At 38.0% G+C, this 24,574-nt stretch overlaps 1 protein-coding gene across 1 annotated transcript in view; it reads left to right on the top strand.

Annotated features, from left to right (window-relative positions):
• The first annotated feature begins 274 nt into the window (after positions 1 to 274).
• Positions 275 to 24,574, top strand: part of POC5 (POC5 centriolar protein) — a 29,225-nt gene continuing 4,925 nt past the window's right edge. Inside the window, exons 1-10 of the mRNA XM_053932211.1 lie at positions 275 to 362; positions 2,182 to 2,279; positions 2,563 to 2,785; positions 5,526 to 5,625; positions 9,985 to 10,132; positions 17,995 to 18,167; positions 18,517 to 18,693; positions 20,941 to 21,045; positions 21,757 to 21,936; positions 23,096 to 23,258. Coding sequence (XP_053788186.1) covers positions 5,542 to 5,625; positions 9,985 to 10,132; positions 17,995 to 18,167; positions 18,517 to 18,693; positions 20,941 to 21,045; positions 21,757 to 21,936; positions 23,096 to 23,258 — 1,030 coding nt within the window. The 5' untranslated portion in view covers positions 275 to 362; positions 2,182 to 2,279; positions 2,563 to 2,785; positions 5,526 to 5,541. The remainder of the gene's footprint in view (positions 363 to 2,181; positions 2,280 to 2,562; positions 2,786 to 5,525; positions 5,626 to 9,984; positions 10,133 to 17,994; positions 18,168 to 18,516; positions 18,694 to 20,940; positions 21,046 to 21,756; positions 21,937 to 23,095; positions 23,259 to 24,574) is intronic.

Below are 24,574 nucleotides of genomic sequence, written 5' to 3'. Positions count from 1 at the left end.
CGGGTCGGGACGGGACGGGGCGGGACGGGGCGGGGCGGGACGGGACGGGACGGGTCGGGACGGGACGGGGCGGGACGGGGCGGGGCGGGACGGGACGGGACGGGGCGGGGCGGGGCGGGGCGGGGCCGCTGCCTGCGCCTGCGCCTGCCCCCTCGCCAGTCCCACCAATCAGCGTGCGGGGCGGGGCTAGCGGCGTGCGCGCCCCTGGCCTGGCGACTCGATTGGCTGTTTCGCCGCCAAACCGCCCAATCGGAGGGTGCCTTGCAAAGGACTCCTGAGCCTATCGCAGAGGTGGTTCCTCTTCCGTTCCGGCAGTTTGAAACGGTCGGGGCCGGCGGGCGGCGGCAGGCTGGGGCCCGCAGGTGAGCGGGGGGGCCGGGGCCGCGCCGTCTTTCCCACAGCACCCTTGCTCCTGTCCAGAGGCCGCACTGCCGCCCGCAACCCCACCCCGAGTTTCCTGAGGGTGCTAGTGGGCACTCCCTGCCCACTGGTTGGGCTGGTTGCCTTAAATGACCTGTATAAGAAAAGCAAAGGAGAATCTCCTGTTCGTAATCTATCGCACTCCCCGCTGCCTGACCACCCCGGTGCCTCCTTGGTTTCTGTGGGACACTGAGCAGATTGTCGGTGTTTGTCCCCGGCTGCCATGGCAGCCGCGGTCTCAGCGGTGTCGGCGCTGCCGGCATCGGGGGCAGCTGCGGAGCTGCTGTAGTGAGGGGTTAAAAGCGTGAGCAGCGTGCTTTGCGAGGGGGTACAGCTAAAGGGAACGAATATGTTCTACTTCTACTGTAGAACATATCACTGGCAGTGTCCCTCAAGGCTCAGTACTGGGCCCAGAACTTTTTACGTTTTTCATCCATTACATGGATGAAGGGGCAAATGCCTGCTCAGCAAATTCACTGAGAACACAAAGCTGGGAGGAATGGCCAACACTCTGGAGTGCTGTGCAGCCCTTCAGAAGGACCTTGCCAGGCTGGGGAGATGGGCAGAGAAGAACCATCTGAAAGTCAACAAAGGCAAATGAAGCGTCCTGCACCTGGGGAGGAACAGCCTCAGGCACCTGGGGCTGACCTGCTGGGGAGCAGCTCTGCAGAGAAGGACCTGGGGGTCTGGTGCACAACAAGCTGTCATTGAGTCAGCAGCGTGTCCTTGTGGCCGAGAAGGCCAATGGTATCCTGGGGGGCATTAGGAAGAGCACTGCCAGCTGGTCATGGAGGGTGATTCTGCCCTTGTACTCAGCCCTGCTGAAGCCACACCTGGAGTGCTGTGTCCAGTTCTGGCTCCTCAGGACAAGAGAGACATGGAGCTCCTGGAACAGGGGAGCAGAGGCTACAAAGATGATGACATAACTGGAGCATCTTAATAGGAAAGGCAGAGGGAGCTGGGCTTGTTCAGCCTCAAGAAGAGACAACTGAGAGGAGACCTCATCAATGTCTATAATTATGTAAAGGGAGGCTGCCAAGGCAATGGAGCCAGGCACCTAGTGGTGCCAAACAGTAGGATAAGAGGTAGTGGGCAAAAACTGATGCACAGGAAGTTTCACCCAAACATGAGGGAGAACTTATCTCTATATTGTGCAGGTGACCGTGCACTGGAAAAAATTGCTTAGAGAGATTGTGGAGTCTCCTTCATTGGATATATTCAAGAACCACCTGGATACAATCCTGTACCATGTGCTCTAGGATGACCTTGCTTGAGCAGGAGGGTTGGACAAGATGACCCAGTGTGGTCTGTTCTGACCTTACCCACTACATGATTCTCTTTCTTAGGTGTTGAGTCCTCTGATCCGAATGAAACACTAAATTATTTGGAAAGCATCACTTTTAGTTAAAAACAAAGCCAAACCTGAGCACAAAAACCTGAGCACAGCTTAATTAATTCAAAATTAAGGAGAACAACCATGCCGAGTCAGACCAAGGTCTTTATAGCTGCATCCTGTTTCTTAAAAGTAGTAGTGTTACTACTGCAGTTGTATGCTTATGGTTTGGAAAAAAACTGCTGTTGTTAGCAGCAATCTTTCTTTAATGAAGTCAGAAATATATTTTGGCAGCTGCTCGGGTAAGAACCTGGTAGGCTTGAGGATATTCTTCTCACTTGTCTTTCACTATATAATGATTTGCAGCTTAGCAAATTAGCTTGTTGACCCAGTGGTGGTCTCTTAATATCCCTTTATTTCTCTTTTAGGAACTTACCGGTATTTTGTAGTACTTAGTGCTTGTTCACTGAGATCAAAGCTGACAAGTTATTCTTAGGCTGGCTTGGCTGAGCAGGATCTTCTGAAGGTAAGGCATGCCCAGTGGAAAAAGGAAAACATATGCCCAGTGGAAGCAAAGTCTGATTACATGGGAGAAATACAGAGATTCAGCTCTCCATAATAGACAAGAAATTAATGTGGCCAGAGCTCAGTTAGACTTGAAGCTGGCCAGTACTCTGGGGGACAGAAAAAGTAGTTTTTAAAAATATGTCAGTAATAAAAGGCAGTCCAGAAATAACATGATGAGGATGATCACCTCACAAATGGGGACACAGACATGGCAGAGATGAGTTCTTTGCTTCTGTCTGCAGCACTGATGCAGTTATCGATCACAGCCAGCACGGGTTCATGAGAAGAAGATCTGGCCTGAGAAACTTAATTCCCTTTTATGAGAAGGTGACCCACCTACTTGATCAAGAGAAACCAGTTGACGTGATCTTTTTGGATTTCAGTAAAGCTTTTGGTACTGTCTCTCCCAGTATCCTTCTGGAGAAAATGTCCAGCACACAGCTGGATAAGCACATTACGTAATAGGTAAGTGGCTTATGGTGTGAGCACAGAGGGTTCCAGTGAATAGGGTGACATCAAACTGGGGACCTGTCCCTGTGGGGGTCCACAGGGCTCCATCTTAGGCCTGGTGCTTTTCAATATCTTCTTAATTGACTTGGATGCAGGCATTAAAGTAAGTTTATTGACAATACTAAATTAGATAGGGCTGTTGATTTCCGCAAAGGCAGAAAAGCTGCCTGGGACAGGGCAACCCTGGATGTAACAACAAAATGGAAAATGAGAAGCTGGAAAACAGCCCCACTGAAGTGGTCTGGTGAATCCTGGTCAGTTGCAAGTTGAACATGAGTCAGCAGTGCCCTGGCAATCAGGAGGGCCAGCTGTGTGTTGGGGGGCATCAGGGACAGCATGGCCAGCTGGGCAAGGGAGGGGATTGTCCTGCTCTGCTCTAAGCTGGGGCAACCTCACCTCGAGTGCTGGGGGTAGTTCTGGGTGCCACAGTAAAAGAGAGACATTCTGCTATTTGAGAGCATCCAAAGGAGGGCAGCGAAGATGGTGAAGGGCCTTTAGAGGAAGCTGTATGACTGACCGAGGACACTTTGCTTAGTCACTTGTGATAAGGAACCTTTTGAGTTTTGGAAGACCAGAGAGTAGTTTCAGTGACAAGTAGAGAGCTAGATCTACTTGATTGCATGTAAGGGGCATGATCTTAGAGAGCTGAAAACAGAATTCTGACAGTGGTCTTAAGTTATTGAACAAACTTCAGTAAAAACCTTTCTTTTCTACTTCCTTGGACATATCTGTTTTCACATTGAACTCCATTTGCCATCCTGTTTCTCAGAAAAATCAATTGTTTAGTTCTTTTGAAGTGTACTGAGAAGGGAAGGTATGACAATATTTCAAACTTCTGGCTGCAGAAAGTTCCTGTAAGTGGTAGATGGTTGGTTCTTTGTGGTCTTCACTAATGCACAAACACATCTTTGAATAGATCCAGGGTTTTTAGAGTAATAAGGATCCACAATTTGAGAAACTATGTAGGAAAGCATACGAAGTTGACTTTTTAGGATTGCAGAAGTATTTTTTGGTATTGAAAGACTTTATCAGCTAAAAGAAGGTAGAGTGTTTGTATAGACCTATTTCATTATATAGAGAGGCTGAAACCAAGGATATATATAAGGAGTAATTCACGTGAGAAAGGAAAGAAGAAAATTATCAGACTAGGAGGCAATGAAAAAGGCTGAGGTGATTAAGGCAGTATTTCTTCTGTCATCTACACATAGATATACAGGAATAAAAAGTACAAAGTAAACCTTCATTAGACTCCATTTTTTGTACTTAAAGAATGTGGTTGGTATATGAGGGCTCAGCAGGAAGTAGGAAGATGTCTTTTGAACCTTGAGCTACAGGAAATCTCAGCATTTGAAATTGTCTTTATACCGTTTTTTAAACATTCATCATCAGCATAGAAATGAATTTGCTGTTCTGAAAGGTGTAAAAATATCCATGGCAGAGAGACCTTTTATGCTGCAGGAGGAATCAGTGTATAGAACAGCTCAAAGAGCAAAAGGATAGTTAATTTCTATCTGTATTCCTATATAGAGAACTATGTGAGGGGTTTGGTACTTTGAGAAACATTGATGGTGTTAAAATAGGATATTCCTGCCAGTTTTATGACAGTACAACTAGCAACTTAAAACTTACATTTCTGTCAGAAAGTGCATCTGTTTAAAAAACCAAGAATATTATAATTGATAGTTGTAAAGATCTCTTTAAAAATAAATTTTCCTTGCAAGTTGTTTGCTACATTGTACAGTCAGTCAGTTCCTCTGGTTATTTATGGTGGTATGCTTCCTTTCCTGACAGCTTCTTAGTCAGTGTGTATAATGGTCTTTCATGTGCATCAGGTACCTATATCGCACTGCCATTCATTCATTAACAAACTCACTTTGCTTTATACTGTTTCCCCTCATTTTGTAATTCCTTTCATCTTTCCCTCCCCTGCCATATCCTTTAGAGTCCTTTTCCCTTTATTCTGTCAAATCTTATCATAAGAGCTTCAGTTCTTCACTGAAGGACCTATACAAGGCTGTAGTTCATTAAAAGATACATATATCTTTCACAAGGTCTTCAAGCTTCTTACCAATTCTTCAACATTGCCTACTTCCCAAATACTCAAAGAATGCCTCACTGTCTTGCTAAGATATTGCTGGTATTATTGACATTTATTGAACCAAAGGTTTTACTTGTCCTTCCATATCTGTTCATCTTCCTGGGCCAGAAACTCAAAAGTGATGAGAGACTGATGTTGACCAGTAAGATTCAGGGTATTGAACAGGAGTGTTCAGGGCACTATCTTATCTTGGGCTGTGATTGAGGTCATGTAGTGGGTGGGCACAGTGTAGCCTATGCATTCTCATGTTGCTCTGTAGGAATTTTGTACTGAAACAGCCTGATAAATTAAAAGGCAATACAGTGTGAATAAAAATGAGAGATTGATACAGGAGGTATATCTGTAACTGCAACAACTGACATTGTTGCTTTGGAGTCTTTCCTTGTTGTCTTATAAGTTAGTGAAAATATTTCCATTATTTTGAGTATGGTTTGAATCAGAGAGTTTCCAGCATTTAAGACTGTTCAACCAGTTTAGTGCACAGAATGGGCATTGATCCAGTTGTTACAGCAGAATCTATTTCTGGGGAAAATGTTGGTGAATATATGTTTACATACTGAAACTGAAAAATGAAGTTCTGCTTCTACTGTTTTATAGACATACTTTGTGCAGAATGTCATCTGATGAGAAGAAGAGCATAAGTCCAATTTTCCCAGATGACTGTGTTCAGGACAGTTCTGCTTCTTCAGATTCTCAGGTGGGACAGAGGCAATATAATTTGATTTACTGTCGTGGCATTTTATTTGGCGAAGGATAACTATGAGGACATCTAACTAAATGTGCATCTTTTTTATATTTTACATATACAGGAAAATATTAAAAATATTAGTGAAAAGAAACAAAGTAGACTGCAAAAAATACTGATACTAAAATATGTTCAGTTAGATTCCACTTTTGTGCATTTCACAAGAAATTTATGTAAAAATTCTTGCCTAAACTTTCGTGTTTGATCAGCTGCAAGTAAAATAGGTAGTTTTCTTACCTTTTTTTCTCCTAGTGTTATTCTTTATTTATGTTAAGTCCTATCAAGAAGCCAGAACTTGACACAGTGGGATAGAAACCCATGACTTTTGAGAGATGAAGAGTAACTATATTTTAGGCTTTCCCCATGATTCAGTTTTGTAAAAACTGAAAATTGTAAATGGATTTATTTCCCTTGGAGTAGTATTATGGCCAAGTTAATTACAGAAAGGAAATGATTGCTTTTTGTTTTGTTTTTTTTTTAACTTTCTGCATCAAACACATTAGGAAATTCTGTAACTGTAATACTGAGGGTTGCCTTTTCTGTGCTCATCATGCTTTTGAGAGATACAATGATACTGGATAAAGTATCATTTATACAATTCTTTTGAAAGCAGCAGGTTTTCATAATTTAATAATTGGTTATTCCTATTTGCATAGTAGATTATGTGTTTTTTTTCCTTTGGTAGGATACAGTCCCAACCAGGACAGTTTTTGCTAGTTGCCCTGTGGATGTGCATCTCCACATTTGTCACGTGGTGAAATGGGCATATACAGCAGCAGCAGCGCTGTTTAATTAAGGGGTTTTCTTCTTTCTTTTTTTACCGTTTGGATTGACTTGTACCTTTTAAACAACATTTTTAGGGGCAATTCATTTCTGCAGTTTGTATATTTCTCTATTTGTCCTTTTATCACACGGATAAATTTTCATAATCTTTGTTTAGGAATAGTAATGCATCTATGTTTCCAATGCTTTTTGTAGTCAGAGAACAAGATAAAAGCATCATGCTACAAATTTTGAAGGACCAGAATTTTCTGTTATGACTTGGTGGATTATCACGGAGGCTCTAAGGCCACCTTGTAGAGAATGATAAACTTATATTAATGAGTGACTGTTTTGTGACTGAGAATGTGTCTAGAGAAGAATAGTTAGAGTTGGAAGTGATCTGTATCAATCGTTGGCCAAACTGCTTGACCATTTTATGGCTGAGCAAAAGTTAAACCATGTTATTAGAGGGCATTGTTCAAATGCCTCTTAAACAGTGACAGGCTCGTGGCATCAAACAGTCTCCCTAGGGAGGGAAGCCTATTCAAGTGTTTGATTGCCCTCTCAGTAAAGAAGTGCTTCCTAATGTGAAATCTATCCTCCCCAACACAAATTTGAACCATTCCCACTCATCCTATCACTGGGTCCCTGGGAGACAAGATGGACATTTCTTCTCACTTCCCCTGCTCAGGAACCTATGCAGAGCAATGAAGCCCCTCAGTCTCCTTTTCTCCAAACTAGACAAGCCCAAAGCTACCCCTGGTAGGAGTTTGTTACTGTTGAAAAAGTACACTGAGGTCACAGCTGATCAATACGAATGTTGACAGGTAAGTACTCTACTCTATTTAGATAATTTTGGAAGGTCTGTTCTGTTTTGTTTGTTTGGGCCTTTTTGATGTGTTGCTTTTAGATAGAGACCATCTTATTACTTTTTCCTTACAACAAGATCCACTGGCTCTTAGAGAATTTCCATTACTTATAATTGTTATGGAGGACTTTATCCATTCAATCTGTTCTTGTCATATTGTCTAGTAACCTTGACTACAATCCTTTGCAGTATCTGTAGATTTTTATTTTAAAAATAGAAAAAATTATCAAAAAAATCTGATTTTTTGGTGCCATTTGTCCATTGCATCACTACATTTTCTTCTACAAAACCAAGGCATTAAATAGTCAAAATTCCACAGAGCTTCAGGTCATAGAATTATATTCCTCTAGTTTTACACATGAACAGAATTGTTAGCAGTTGACAGAACAGCTTGGAAGTTCTGTTTAAAGCAGAACCACAATAATAAACCAAAGATATATTGTTAATTATATTATGGTTTTATTTTAAATGTACTGGTCAATATTGCATTCCTGTTGCAGCATACTTGTTATGGAGTATTTAAGATTGAGGTAATACACTTAATCACTCAGTGTTTCCATACATATTCCCACTGCTCTCTCCAGGATTTTTTTTTTCGTGTGTCTAAGTTTCTGATTACAATGAGGATACTGTGCTTGCTTTTAATATTTGCCTTTCAACTTCATTTCAACAGTGTTATAATATTGTAATTTATAAACATTTATTTCCAGATTTGTCACTGGATGCTGTCTATTGACACTTTGTTGGCACGTAAGCGTGCATATTCCTGTACAGATTGGATTCTTTGAGCTTTAATAAAAGAGTTAGAACTTGAAAGAAATTTCCTGACGTAGCTTGATACAAGTATTTTGAATGCTAGGCATGCCTATAGTAGGATAGATTGTTTGATAATGAATAAATTGGGTGACTCAACATGGGAAACCCACTTGCATCTGACATCTAACCTACTGGGTCTTTTGAATTGACTAAGATAATCATGGAGGCAGCTGGAGCAGCTCTGTCTGAGAACTAACTTGTTTGTTGGGAAGAATTAGTTTTAAGTTGCTATTTGGTTACATGATCTCTTAGAAGAAGACAGAGGTATGATCTAACATCTTCTGTAGAATCATTTAATTTTTATTAGTTAAGGCTAATACTGGCTTTTTTACTCCACTGAGATTTTGCTGCAGGGAGTTTTATATGGTTCCATGTAGTTCCTGATTGAATAACAGATCTAAAGATAACTATTTTCTTCTTTTGATATCTTATAAAATTTAAACTGTATACAGTTAGAAAGATATGGCTGTGGAAAAAAGCCATGATAACTTGTTGATTTGCAGCTAACTATACCTTTTACATGGAATGTGACACACTTGCGTGTCCAGAAGATAGATCACATATTATTAATTATATAGCTTCGTATACATTTATTTAGACTTCTACTTTGAACATAATAGATTAGAAAATGGGAAATGGACATTTAAATGGAAACTAGAATTCAGATTAAATGTACCAAACCTAGCTTCTTAAATTCTCTAATTAGTTGAAGCACACAAAAATATACAAGTTACACTGAGAGTTTTGAAATATTATCCTTTTCAGTTGTTAGATTCAAAAACATATTGTATATAATTGGTACCTTTCATTGATTGTTTTCACTCTAACTTCCCCCAGGTTTAAGAGGAAATTAATTTTTGAATTCACTCTTGGTTTCTGAGGTTTGACCTCATTAGGATACTGAACAGAACTAATATGATAATATTAAGTGAAGAAAAAATAACTGCTAGTAACCTGCTTTAGTATTTTCCAATCGGCCTTGTTTTCCCAATCTTTAATTAGTAGATTTTATTTGTTTTAGTAAGTAACTGGTCCTTGTTGAATTACCAGATTGTATGTTTAAGCTATAATACAGATTGTTTACAGTTCCACAATAGCACTAAATACCGTCATCCTGAAAATCTATTTCATTAGAAGGTTTCAAAAAAATATTAATTGGCTTACTTTGGTGTGTAGCATGATGCCACGTACCAGTTAGATAGGTTTATAGCTTCTTAATAGGAAAGCTTCTTTCTGAGTTATATATACACATTTTGTGTACATGTATAATTTAAAAAATAAATAATATAACATGAGAATAATTATATCCACTCTAAACAAAATTGTGTATAATCAAATCTCTTTTGATTTACAACTTCCTTTACAACAGGCTTTACAACTTCCACCAAAGAAATTGTAATGTTACAGAGTGTGAAGTGTGACTGTGTTCAGTAGCATCTTTGTCATGGCTATAAAAATACATGGTTTTCTTTGAAGCACTACTAGCAATGATTAAAAATAATAATGGCTGATGAATAACTTACATGATCTGTGACTGGAGTTTTTTTCCAGTTCTTGTTTTTGATGCCTATTATAATATCCAATGCTGCAATCTCGCAGAGTCTTTCTGTGCAACTATTACAGTGCATATAGTTGTAATCAGAAGGAATGTGGACATTAAACAAGAGAAAGTTAAATTATTATAGTTATTGTAGGAAAACAGCTCACTTTTGCAACTTTAGGAGAGATCCTCTTTGTTTACACCATAATAATAAAAAAGAAACTTCTCAAAATTATAGAAAATAATTTGCACTTGTTTTTACATATGCCTATTTTTTAAAAATGTAATTGTAGTTTTATAATTCTTTGTCACCACTTTGCAACAGGATGAATATAAAGAGCTGTTTCATTTTACTGTAATGACTCCGAAGTTTGAACAGTGTGTCTCAAAGTTGCCAGAGCCTGCCTCAGAACAGAGACCACCTGACAGAGTTTCCAGGTTAACAGATGATGCCAGTCATCGTAATATGCCAGGTAGTATGCCCAAGGCTATGTGTTGAGCTTACAAGATCAATGATACAACTTTGATGACTTATATTTTTAATCACTTTAGTTTGAAAAATACATGTACCTCATTTGTAGTACATTTGAATTTTGCACAACAGGTAGGAAGACGTATTCCCTGAAGGGTTCTCTCTCTGGCATCACTTTCAGATGACAGTGTTGATGTGCTGACAATTCTTTGTGTTTTGTGATGCAGATGTTTAAAGATGGTTGATGTAATAACAGAAAAAGGGATACCCTTACTTACAGTATGCTTCAGTGAAATTTGATGGGTCACAGCTGGTTTTGCTGAAGCTGGTACGGCTGTGATAGAGAAATGCACATAGAAACAATGATTCAGTGGAAGGGAGAATTACCTTAAAAGGGCTTTGTGTAATGACTAATCATGTCACTACGTGAATGTCATTCTTACTTTTTTAGTTCGATCCTGTAATTCTAATTTTATTTTATTGCTTGGTATTTTATTTATCCATGTTACTAATGCATCACTAGACACTAAGTTTAGTGTCTTGTGATGCATTAGTAACATGGACATTTTTGATTGTGTTGTTTGCTTCTGTCATTAGTGTTTAGATTGAGAATTTTGCTTTGCTGTTAATTTTGCTTCAGAAGAAATAGTAAACAAATACACCTTATTTCTTTCCTAGGGAGTTAAGTATAATCAGGAAAAACTGACTTTAACTTCTATTCTTTATCATTCTATTTAATTATAAAAATATTTAGCTGTCTTTCTGTCTTCGCTTTTATAACCTTTTTTATGGCTTTATGTCTACCATTTAGAGGAACAAGTGACATATTTATGCCTTCCAACTTGGAAGTTTGGTCAATACTGAAATGAACAGGGCTAATGCCTTTATTAATGTTCAGCTCTTTATTGAAAAGATGAGCTGGGCAGGGGACCCGACATGGAACTCGCCCCGGCTGTTGTAGCTTTCCCAGGCGGCCGAAAGGAAGGAGGCGTGCAGAGTCTGTTGCTGAAGTCCAGAGCGGCAGCTGTCTCCTTTTCTTTCCTTGTGGCACACCGGTAGTCAAAGGGTGAGGACGCGTGCAGAGTCTGTTGCTGAAGCCCAGAACAACGGCTGTCCCCACTCCTTCTTTTATGGCAGCACCAGGAAGTTCTGTCTCTCCGTCTCTGCTTCCCACAGCCTACTCTAGTCTAGTCTTTTGAAGGTGATGGTGACAGGCAAAAGTCAATCAGGGGATGTGTTTCCCTCTTCCTTAGCTAGGGCATTTGTCTAGCCCCCTCTACTGTGTTTAGTTCTTTATTTAGGGGTGTCTTTATCCCCTAAAAAATGCTCCCATGGTCCCAAGGGTTTTTATTTGCATTTTAGTCCCAGAATGTCAGAGTGGGTGGGGGAGGCAGGTTATCTCCAGGTAGTTTAGAGAAAACAAACATTGCAGTTAGCTAATTAATATTTCAATATCGGTGCTCAGCTAGAGCCAATGCCGTTCCAGTGTTGCCATGGGAACTAGGAAGTCCCTGCCCTCACCGGGAACTTTGTTCATTACAAATAGTATTTAAGTTTTTAGATTCTAAAGCAACTGCTAGACAATCTGTCTGGAAGGATTAAGGCTGCAGAAGATAGCAAGTGGTAGGTGATGACAGCTGCATAATGACCTTTAGCCCTTCTGTCCATCATATCTTGCCTACCTGCTGCTCTTGCCTTGACCTCATTGCACCACTCCTAGGATACACCAGGCCTTAGCATGAGCTGTGTGTGAGCCAAAATCTGAGCAGGACTTAGGTGAACAGTTATAGCACAAGCAGAGTGAGTGCAGTATGCAGATCACAGTGCAGCTGTGACTCCTGCTGCCAGTCTCTGTATATGAACTATCATGGCACAGTTGCTGTGACCGTTTGTGTGGGTTAAAGCCAGCTCAAGCCCATTGCTATATTGAAAGTTCGTTTTGCTGGTTGCTTCGTTTTTGTACTGCACTGGCTCAAGCCATGCTTTTCTGGGTAGCACAGAAGTACCTTCAGAGTTGGCAGTTAATTAAGGCCACTTATGCAACCAGTTGAGCCACACAACTGGTGCAGCCTTTTATGAAAAACAAAGCCCCTTCCTGTGTTGAGATAACTTCAGCTTCCTTTAAAACAGCTGTGGTCACTCCCTGTATTCTTCCCAGAGCTCCATGAGCAGAGTGTTTATCTCCTGTGAATGTTCTTCCATTGTTGATCAGTCATATTGTAAGTCACAGATTGTCAGGATTCAAGTACACTTGCAAAGCTCTTGATTTGTAGACCAGTTAATGTCAGCTGCTGGAACTGTTTCTCAACCTGAGTTGATGTTCTTAAAACAGTAGAAAATTTCAAACTCAGCTATGTGGAACTATATTATGGAGCAAATTCTAATTTGGGTATTCTCCTCAGTGCTCTCTGCTTAGAGTTTTGTCTCCCAGTTTGAGTGGAATATTTTTTTGTAAGGGATTTTTTGTAACGTGTAAGAAAGAATATTAGAATCAAAGCACTAGACTCTTACGCTTTTTTGGTACATGACTGTATACTCTATTTTCTATCTTATTTGTCTAAAGAAGAAATTGTAGCCAGCCACCCAGTGTCCTGTATCTCTGTAGCTTTTTCAGATGAGTTATGGTTATACTTTTTAATTTTTTTTTCTGGGCTGCATTGGGTTTGCATGGCCAGACTTTAGTAGTGGGGGTGCTACAGGGGTGGCTTCTGAGAAGCTGCCAGAAGCTTCCTCCATGTCTGACAGAGCCAGTCCCTGTCAGCTCCAAAGGATGGGAGTGCAGCAGGTTATGGCTGAGGCAATTTGAAATGGTGGTAACACCTCTGTGATAAGAGATTTGAGAAGGAAGAGAAGTTTTGCTTAGTTGTAATTGTGACCAGAGAAGAATGGAGTGAGAATGTGTGAGAGGAACAGCTCTGTACACACCAAGGTCACTGGAGAAGCAGGGACAAGGGGTGCTCCATGCACTGGAGCTCAGATGCCCCTGCAGCCCATGGAGGTCAAGGGGGTGCAGGGATCCACCTGCAGCCTGTGGAGGAGACAGACACATGCTGTCAGACAGACCCATGGACCAGGTGGATGTCTGAGAGGGGCCTGTGACCTCATGGGAAGCTCACACTGGAGGAAGGACCTGCAGACCTGCAGAGAAAGGAGCCCATGCTGCAGCAGCTTTCCTGGTAGGACTTGTGACACCGTGGGAGACCCACACTGGATCAGCCTGTCTTTGGAGGACTGCACCCCATGGAAGAGTGACCCACACTGCAGCAGTTCACAGAGAGCGTTGCCCATGGGATGGACTCACGTTGGAGAAGTTCATGGAGAACTGTCTCCCATGGGAGGGACCCCGTATGTTGGAGCAGGGGAAAGATTCCTCTCCATGAGCAGGAACAATGTGTGAGGAGCTGACCATAACCTCCATTCCCTGTCTCTGTGTGCCACTGGGAGAGGAGGTAGAGCTGGGAAGGAGACACAGATGTGGGAAAGGTGTTTTTAAGGTCTTATTTTACTTCTCATCCTGCTCTCATTTTTTTTAGTGATAAATTTAATTCATATCTCTAATTAGAGCCTGCTTAGCCCATGATGGTATTTAATGAGTGATCTCTCCTGGTCCTTATCTCAACCCATGGACCCTTCATTATATTTTCTCTCCCCTGTGCAGCTGCAGAGGTGAGTGAGAGAGCAGCTTCGGTGGCTGCAATTTGGCATCCAGCCAATGTAAAACCATTTCATAGGGCTAAACACGTAGCCTGTCAGGTCTTTGATGCTTTTTATAGCCATAGAAGTGAGAGGACGAAATTCCATTCCCTTGGTTGCTTCTCTTGAAATATTTGAACAGTGTTATCTTTTTAATATTCCTGGTGTTACCAAATTAGAATAGTCATTTGCAAGCTCTTGTTAATTCTCATGAAACAGGGGAAGAAATAGTCTTATACTTGATGGTGATCAAAATTTTGCTTTGTAGTTTTCATTAAAGGAATTGTATTGCTCATTACAAGGAATCACTCAGATATTTATTGTCTTTGCAAAAGGCAGCACCCTGCAAAATACAATTTGTCTGTTATTTTCAAAGTAGAAAAAAAGTTATTAAAGACAATAAAGAAGGTGCTTTTGAACTTCCCAGAGAACAGAAGAGACAAGAAGAATATTTACACAGACTCATCCTGCTTCTGTCAATTACATGCTATAAATAAGTTTCCTTTGCTTCGCTATTTTATCAAAATATGTTTGCTGTTAAAAATATCACTATGTCTTCTCAGTCTGGGTCATACCTCCTAGAGATAGAGCTGCAAACAATCTAGTTGTAGAAAGGTTTTTTTAACTTTTAGGAAAAGATCTAATCAAAATCTTGAATTCTTCTATATAATCAATGATATTGATTGGTGATGATTACGTATTGAAGTAGTGCTGGCCACAGTGTTAATGCCCTCAGAATACCTTCTTTTTTCATTATGGTAATAATATGACTTTGAATGAACAGTGAGAAAACTGTTCAAGTTTAATATTATGCCTCTAATGCTTAAATTCAAGCTTAATACTCTACCTCTAATGCTGATCAGGTGGGATTGTTTATCAGGTTTTTTCTGAAGGACAGTTAATTTTTTTGTTAAACTCCATTCTTTTGGCACTGCTTGCTTGTTCATGCTAAAAATCAGGCTTTTTGTCATTTGCCTCTAATGCTGCTTGTGTGTTAAACTAACAAAATAATAAATTATTCAGTTAGTGTTCTATAACTGTAAAACAAAATGAATGAATGTGCTGAGCATGGAATTAAAATCTGAAAGTTTGCTGTTCTGCAGAGCTTCTCAAGTTTACAATGTATTTTCCCCTTCTCCATGTGATGGTATTGGGACCAACAGAGTTTTTAATGCCATGTGGTGCTTTCTGAAATGAAGTTTTGGTTATGAAGTATTCTTTGGTCTGGATGATACCATTATGATGGTAGAACTCTGATTAATGGTAATCTCTATTTGTTGCAGAAAATGTAAGTATACATGGTATCTTTCCTAACAGTTCTCATTCAAATAAGAAAAGTAATTGGAATAAACATGCTGTATTATTCAATTCAGTTCAATGTCCAAATGTTTTTAAACTTTGAAACATAAAACTTAATTTCCTGTTCCTGTTATCAGTTTAGTTGATTAAATTTGAAAATTACTAAGACTGGAGCAGTAAATTATTTGTTGCAGAGATGTGCAATGATGACTCATACCCAAAGAGTGGAAAAAATGCTTCTCTTCAAGCCTGCCAGTCCTTAGTACATATCCATTAAACTTCTTAGAACATTTTAGCAAATTGCTGTGCTCAGCTTGGGCCACTAATAGCATGTCATGTGTGAGAACAGTGTCAGATCTTATTAATAAAAACAGAAAAAGTTAGATATTAGAACAACACAGAAAAGCTCAACTGTAGTAACAGACATCTGGATAAACAGCTAATTTCATTACCTCCATCTAGAGATTTGTTGCAGTAAATGCATGTGGAGATTATTTAATATAGTGCATTTCTATACTTACATCCAAATGTCCCAGTATCCTTGATACCTTAGCGCACTGTAACTGAATGACATCATATAATTCTGTGAAGGAACAGAGGTGACAGAAGGAGAGCATTAGAAATAAGAATTAAATTAATGTGTGTACAGCTAGAAAATTATGGCAATGCTGGAAAGCCAAGATGAAATTTATAAGATGATGTTATAAATATGTAACATATACATTCAGTAGATTCAATGAAGATATGCATCCTATGGTAAATGAGAGAAATGAAGTTCTGTTAGGATAATCTGTTCATAGGAAGAATTAAGGGGAAGGGAGTGATGAACTAGTAATACTGTGATTCTCAGATTGTGGCAGTTGTCAGTCTGTTTTAATATCCTGTTTTGATTTGTTACATTTTGTTCTGTTGGGTTTTGTTTGGGTTTTTTGTTGTTGTTGTTGGTTTTTTGTTGTTTTTGGTTTTTGGGTTTTTTGTTTGTTTTTGGTGTTTTGTTTGGGGTTTTTTGGTTTTTTTTTTTTTTTTTGTTTTTTGGGTTTGTTCTGTTTTGTTTTTTTTTTTTTTTTTTTTTTTTGGGTGTTTTTTTTGTTTGCTTGGGTTTTTTGGGTTTTTTTGTTTTTTGTTTTTTGTTGTTTTTTTTTTGGTTTTTTACGGTATCTTGCAAACTGTGCTGTGTAGGATATCTTTGTAATCTAGCCAAGTAGTAGAAATATAAAAATAAAAACAAAGCTTTATGAATGCATAAATGTCACAACTGAAGGAAGGAATGACATGCAGAAATGGGGAGAAGTGGTGAAAGACAAAACTGTGAATATCTGACAATGGTAAGAGTGCCAGATAATTTTATTGTCAGATGCCAGCCAGATTCTTTATCACAAAAATTAGGTGTATTTCAAGTAATCTGGATCATCTGTCTGGCATATCACGTATTTTGGAGATTTTTAGAAGCAACAGGTATTCAAATTCTGCCACTACTATACCAACACTTTGGTCATTTTCAAGAGAAACAATGACAAAAAGCTAAAATCTGATTTTAATATACTCTGTGATGGGGAATAATCTCTTTATGGTCTTTTGCTTGTGTAATAGGGTAGGACATCTAGTCCATAGACATAGTGTGTTAGATGGCACTCCTGTAGCTCAAGCTGGTGTTAATTTTATGATCTGTGGTTGTATATTACCTTGAGAGAAATATCAAAAAGCAGTTGTAACTGCTTCTGCATCACGGTTCTTCCTTTATTTCCCTTTTGTTTCAGAGCGTGAGTGTAGTAGTTTTGTGGTAGAGTATTAGCCAGACAGCTCTTCTAATTTCCTTAGGAAAGGAGACCTAACACTGAAAATAACTGTAAAAGAATATCAACCATCAGGCTCTGCTATAAATAAATTAGAAACACACTTTTCTGGTGTCCACTGAAGATACTGCTTTGTGACAGATAAGCTTATCTCTTCTAGGTTGAATCAAAAAATAGTTCTCATCAGACAATATTTGTTTTCAGAAGTGAAGATTAAAATGTTGGAGGTTTTCTCTGCTTATAAAAAAAAAAAAGCATTTTTTTGAAGTTGTCATATTTGCTGTTATTAGCAGGAATCTGCTAATACATCTTCTTTCTAATTTTCTTTTATTCAGTTGTCAACTGAAATAACAAATTTTCTGTAAGGAATAATTAAATATAAAGCAATATTTTACTTCACAAGTTTACTTAAATATTAACTTTATTCTCAGCTCAAATGCATACAAACTAACTTTGGGGCAGGGATTAACTTTTATTGCAGTGGTACCTAGCCATAATTCCTGAAAGTGAGGATTTATTGTATAAGGCATTATATAAATTCATGATAGATACATCCTTTCTCAAATTGAATGCTAATTAGATGAACAAATTTAAGGCTTTAAGAAAAATGGATGCAGGTACATATTAACATCTAAACATATCCACAGGCTACTTTGTGAATTCGTAAAGGAACACCACAGACCTCAGGTGTTTACAGGCTCATTGAGAAAAAAGGCAGAAGTTTGTAGATTGTTGACCTGAGATGTTAATTGTCAAGAAGCCTTTAGATGTTATTTCTGGCTGTATTTTTAGTGCTTGCTGTGATCATTCTCTTTCAAATTAACTTAGATACTGTATTTTAAGGGAGCACTACTTTTGAATTTACTAATGTTATGATAGGATTGTCAGTTTAAATATATGTGTCCAGGAAGCATGTATTAGAATTGGATTGTTTTTCCTTATGTGGGGAAAGGACATTTCTGATGTCATAAATATTTTATTTCCTTTTTACCAATGCTTGTCTTCTGACTTCCATCCAGAATGTGGACCAGGCAGCCTTTCCAGTGTGTCAGTTCTTATTCTCTTGTTTTATTTTCAGTCTCAACATCAGAGAAGCAGGCTGGTATGGAACAACCTGCTCTTCCAGAAGCAGCTTCTTCCACACATGGTCCAAGAGAAGTCGGCAAAACCACAGTGACTGAATTAACTTCAGCAGATGGAAAAGTCACTCAAATAGAAAATATAGTTGATCACTGGAGTGGAAGTCTTAAGGTATTTATATTGTATGGAATCCTTAAAAATCATTCATTGATATCATTATACTGTAGAGTTAATGGAGGAAAAGTTGCAGTGTGATTGCTGGGAGAATGGTATTTTTTGTTTTTGTTGCATATTGCACATAAGTATATGTAGCACAAAATATCTTTTTTCAAAAATTTTGGAATAACTGTCTCCATTGGGGATGTTCAGATACCATAATTCCATAGTTCATTGTCTGGTAATACAGCTGTACTCAGCCTGTGTAATGAAGGTATCACTGCAAATAAGTGTTTTAAGATTAAAATAATAGAGAGGAGGGAATAGTTTAAACTGCATTACTGTCATCCTTTTAACTTTTCAGACAAATATTCTGACTGAACTGAAAAATTGGGAACTTAATACGATTCAACATCACAAGCTTCAAATGAGACAAGAGAAAGAGAAACATGTCACACAAGTGAAGCAACTGCAGAATGAGATGGAAAACCTGAAAGAGTTACTTCATACTTATGAAATCTCTATTAGCAGGAAAGATGAGGTAGTAACTCAATTTCATATTTTAACAGTTCCTCTCTGTTTAAAAATATCTACACTAAATCTTTTGGTCCATCTCTTTGAACAATTTTTTTTTTAAGCAAGTAACATAGAGAAGTAAATAATACATTCACACTGTATAGTAGAAAAATAATCATGGTTGCTAATAGAGTTGTCTATACTAACAATGAAAATGCATCATATGTGCATACTTTGCATTGTTTACCTCTTAAATCTAGAGTTTACTCTTGTTTCTCATTTATTTCATGAAGATCACACAGGTTTAGGTGAGTCTGTTAGCTCTTAAACTTCAAAAACCTCTAAATTTTCAATTATTAGATTGGTTTTTCTCAATTTTAAGTAGGCAGCAGTCTTGTAAATGTTGAGGAGCCTCTATTTTAAGATTCTTAGGAATTCTACATTTGTACATATTCTTAAGATTGGACATTTGCAGTCTCTGGTTTACACTTTCCTGCTGTCAACAGTGCAAACAACCTGAAAATTAACTAGAACTGTGAAAGTGGATATAAAATCTTGGCAGTTTTGCAATCACACAAGATAATTGTGTCTTTTTACTGCCACCCTGAACATATCGCTTAGTACTTGAGAACACTTAATAGAGTTTGGGTTTCTAATTCCTACTTACATTTTCTAAAAACATACATTACAGGAGTTAAAACGTGAATGAAGATAGTGTTCTCTCTTCATTTGGAAAACAGACTAATCTTACAGACCAAGCAAATGTAGGTGTTGTAACATTACAATAACTGGATTAGTCTTGTACCATATAACTAGTACCTTGTGCATGTACTGTACCATGTAACTAGTACCTTATTTCAGCCTATACCTTTCAAACATCTAATTCTGTTGGATATCATTGCGTGTCAATCATATTTAATGTGCCGTAATTCTCAGTGATACCTTGAAAGCTCTATTTTGTTTTCTGCTGCCAAATAAATTATTTCTTCAGCCGATTTTATAGTTTTGTTTCTAAGAATTTGAATAGAAAATTACTATTGTTATCACCTGAATGGAAAGTGGCAGTGCTTCCCTGCTTCCGCATATCATTCCATAATTATGAAATCTGGGGTATCCTGATATGGACCATATAAACCAAGGTTCATCAGCCTCACAAATATTACAAGTATTATATTCTTACTTCACATTGTAAATCTTAAATGCTTTTTGTTTGCAAAAATATGCTAATTAACAAAAATAGACTTAGGCGAAGACTTCTAGTGTGTAGCAGTATGCATGCAGCATTGAAAATTGATTTTTATGACACTTTTTCAACAAAAGTAATTAATATATCAATCTAATTTGTTTTCCATTTTTATTTTAGGTATCATTAATTTCATTGATGTATGTTCAATAATTATTACTTGTAACAAATGAGTGATGTTAACATATGCTAGTATGTATTGTCATAAAATCTTGTTCCCAAAAATATTTATGCAGTAATTAAAATAACTTTGCATTATTCCCCAAAGTCCCAAGATAGGTCACTCTTGACCATTGGAGTTGCTCATATATGGTTGATGGCAGAATGTGGCATAAGAAGTTAGGGAGAAGTAGAGAGCAATATTCAGATTTGGTTTACCAAATTTGCATCATCCCTGGCTTACTTTTTAGTTGAGGAAACTCAACTGTTTATGTGTACTCATTAAATTTTAGAGATTGCTGGTAAAAGTCCCCAGCTGCAGTCTCTATCCAGTATGACATCTTGCCTCTCAAATGTTTTAATTGCTATAAGCTTTTATAGTATCTTCCATGAGAATTTCTAAAGAGAGTAACAATTTTTAATACGATTTTTCTGGTTTATAGCAATGGCTTAGCTTGTTTATTCTGTTCTGACAAGTGAAACAAACTTCTAATACAAATGTTTCTGATTTATTTAAATTCTCTTTGAAATAAGAGGTTCTTCTAATGTTATGCTACGGTAACAATTATGAGAAAGTAGCTCAGAAATCACCAAATGTAGGAGGAAATAACAATAACAATTCAGTTGAACTTCTCCTAAAACTACACAATGGAAGTGCCACAATCTGAGTGTCAAAGCCACAGGACTTTTACTTCTCATTTGAACTCTGATTGTTGTTTCTCACTTGATTAGAGTAAGGGGAAGTTTCAGTAGAAAGCATCTGTTAAAAACAAGTGCTTTAAGTGAAAAATAACTGAGACATAAAGTACATTCTCTTTGATCTTACAGTGATCATAAATAGTGAAATAGAACTAATTAATATTTTTGCAGGTAATTATTAACTTGACCCGAGCATTAGAAAAGCAAAAGGAGAGAGCAGTGTTGATGAGAGCATTTACACTGTGGCGGATTCAGCATGCTAAAGCCAAACAAGAGGTATGTGCACAAAATCAAAATGCAGTGAAAATTAAACCTCTGAACCCAAAAGAGTCAGAGCTGCTGCAGTTCCTATTACAGTTTGAGGAAATCATGGTGTTTCTATCTTGATGTGTTTGACAATGTCAAATAACAGTTTGAAAAGATCGGTTCTAAAAGGAATGTTGCTGTCAGAATACTCTCTGGAATGGGAAAGAACTGTTGTCTGCTGATTATTTTGCTGTAGAGTAGAATAGAGTTGTTTTAAAGTAGTTTTTAAACAATCCTGAAGTCTAAATTTATTCAAAATATAAGTGTTTTATGATAACTATCTGCAATCTTTGTGACTGCAGGTTTTATATGATTCCTGCAGTGAATCTAAATGTGCCACATACCCAGCAAATGGCTTCATATGTCTCTTTATACTGTGTATGTGAGGTTGTTGTTTGAGTGTCATTAAACTAAGAGTAAGACCACTGTTGTGTGTTGCCTAGGAGTTCATAAATACGGTTTCTCATGGTGAGGACAGTAATGTGCCATGGCACGCATGCAGAGGCAATGCTGAGCTGCTGATGCTGATTGTGTAACACTTCACTGCAGTACCTGTAACTCAGTTAAGGGGTTTCTACTGTGGTCTTTGTAATAATGTGTAAAACAATCATGCACAGGAGAGTACTGAACTTTTTATCAACTCTCAACTTTTGTATGATGTGGTTGTATTTACTTCCTAAGGAATATGCAATTAGAATGGCAGATAGACATTTCCAGACGGCTTTGATGAAGAAAGTGTGGGCCGCATGGTGCTCTGTTAGTGAAGAAAGACGGAAAGACAAAGTAGCAAGAGCCTGTCAGTTAAGGGCAGAAGATATGTGTGTTCAGCTTGCCAATGATTGTGAAGCGAAAATTGCAGAGGTAAAATCAATTTTTTTTTCCTTCTCTTGCTCCTTGACTCCCAACCCCTGTTCCTCCCAAGTATGTATTTCGCAGCAAACCTAACAAAACGCGAGTATTTTCCAGTAGAACAGAGCTCCCAAATATGCAAGAAGATCCAAATGGATCGAAGATCTCTGTTGTGTCTTCAGACATGCCTTTTTTTCCCTGCACCTGATATAAAATGTTGCAAATCTGCATGCACAGATGAAATAAATTGTACTTTCCTGAAATAAGGAAATTTCTGTTTGCCTACTAATGGGAATGCCATTTGTTTTCTAACAGCATTCTGTTAGTAACGGCTATACATTTTGAGGTCTTAATGAAGGAGACAGTAGAAATAGAAGACCATTATTACTTTTAATGATCATGATGAGTACAGTATTTTTTTCTTTAATAGCTATTTTGTTAAAGGCTGAAACTAAGTTTGATTTTTCTTTAGCTTGCTGATTAAGCTTGTTAAAGAATTTTCAGAGCTTAAGGTGAAATTGTCAATCTGTGCATTGCTGTATGCTAAGTAATCAGTTTTAAAATATCACTTTCAAGAGCTTTGTATTTCAGCAAGAAATTAAACCTAGAATTTTAAGAACAGCCTTACCAAATGTGTTTTAACAGCACAAAAACCATAAGTAGCAACTTGCTCTGATCTTTGCTCAGCATTTTTAGTTTTTTACAGTATCTAGAGAAGAGAGACTGGTGATGAAAATTTACCCTTATACTTAAATAATCATCAGAGAACTCTTGCTCTTCTGTTGAATGAACCCATGTCTCTGCAGAGATCTGGGTTGTGCCAGATGCCAACTTATAAAGACAAAAACTTGCAACATATATTTCTGCTTAGGTTGAGTCTGACAGTCCTTTTGAATAGTCTTGTCTTTGATATCCTCTATTATTAATATTGTGCTGTACTACAAAGAAACTACAATCAGCTGTTCATCTCTGGTGAAGCAGAGATTTTCAAGTGAAAACCTCTATCTTTGTAAATATAGTAAATTATTTTTAAAGTTAATTGATGAATATGTTTGTAGTTTGCATTCAGAAGTAAGAAGTAAATTTTTTGTTGTAATTTTTGTTGTAAATTATGTGTCCACTATTATGCTTTTTAATCAGACCTCATCTGTTTCCTCATTCTGTTTCATAGTTAACTGCTGCTTTGGAACAGTCAAGAGCTGAGATTCTGCGACTGCATACTGAAAGAGATCAGTATGAAGACACTGTTAAGAAAGCCTTTATGCGTGGTGTATGTGCTTTGAATCTGGAAGCAATGACCATGTTTCAAAGCACGGACAGTAGGCCAGATCCTGGTTAGTGTGACTAGCAGGTTTAATCTGGTAGCGTGTGTGCATTTTTGTTGGATTTCTTTGGGATTTTTTTGTTTGTTTGTTTTAATGGAGTTCCTTTACTCTTTTTTTTTTTTTTTAATTTGAGAATTTTTGGCAATACAGAGTTTATTAAACTTTTATTGCTTTAAAATGTCCTGTTGAATATGTTGAGAAGTACTCTGATGCTGGACTTCATACAGCTGTAGCTGAAAGAAGGAACATGTTCTCTTCATGCCACATTGCTGGGAGAGTAGTAAACTGCAGCTGAAGGCAGCAAAGGAAGTCAGAAGTGGCAAACTTCTTAAAACACCATGTTATGGAGCAGTGAAGACAAAATCCTGAAAATTCCTTTGTACTCTGGAATCTCAGTGTGTCATGAATCAGCTTTTCTCAGACAGCTCTCCCTTCTTTCTTAATCCTGCTTTTGAATGTAAAAAGGGCAAGCTAATCTCTCAGGTTCTGTATTTAGTTGTAACTCCATGCCAGAACAGGAAACACCAGGATATTTTAATCAGCAGCATATCTGTAAGACCTGTACAGCTACACAGGAGAGAGCTGCACATGCTTACAGATGTAATGAAATCACTCTCTCAGACTGAGACAGTCCCTAGCAGTGGGAACATAATCGTGCTGGTGCAGCAACCTAGGTTAGAAAGAAAATAGCTGTGCCAGCAGGAGTGCCACAGCGATATGTGTGTCTCAACAACCATCTGTAGTGGCAGCAGTGGTTAATAGCCTTAGACAAGTAACTTCAGTTGCTAAATTTAACAGTCTTACACAGAAGTTTCTGAACTACTTTAGAGAAATTCTTCACCAAAAAAAGGTAGATAGGAAGAGGAAATAAAAACCTGAAGAAGATGTAAGAGGATACTTTCCTGAGCAGTTGTCTAAGCCTGTTAAACATAAGTGGAATTAGTGCAGTTGCTTAGGAAATTAATGTGTCATTAGCAAAGTGTAGTAGCTGTGTGCTAGTAAAAATTTAGGATCAGTATTTGTAGAAGGTAAAGAATAAATGATTTCTTGAAGATACTGGGTTTGGGAATAAAATTACAGGGCATTTCCCAAGTACTTTTTCACTGTGTCGCTAATTAAGAATTATTCTATCTTGAAGCATTATCTTTCATTTGTTTGTCTATTGTTTTCAAAAACATGCAATAGACACCACGTCTCCCTAATAATGAAGGTTAATTGACTGGTGTGAAAGCATTGTTTCTGTAGGTCTATAAAAATGAGAGTAAGTAGTAAGGAAATGAAGAAAACTGAGTTCTATAATAGTTGTGCCCCCCAACCGTTTAGTT

Source organism: Vidua chalybeata, chromosome Z, assembly GCF_026979565.1.
Source record: "Vidua chalybeata isolate OUT-0048 chromosome Z, bVidCha1 merged haplotype, whole genome shotgun sequence".
Lineage (NCBI taxonomy): Eukaryota > Metazoa > Chordata > Aves > Passeriformes > Viduidae > Vidua > Vidua chalybeata.
This window is presented reverse-complemented; position numbering and strand designations above follow the sequence as displayed.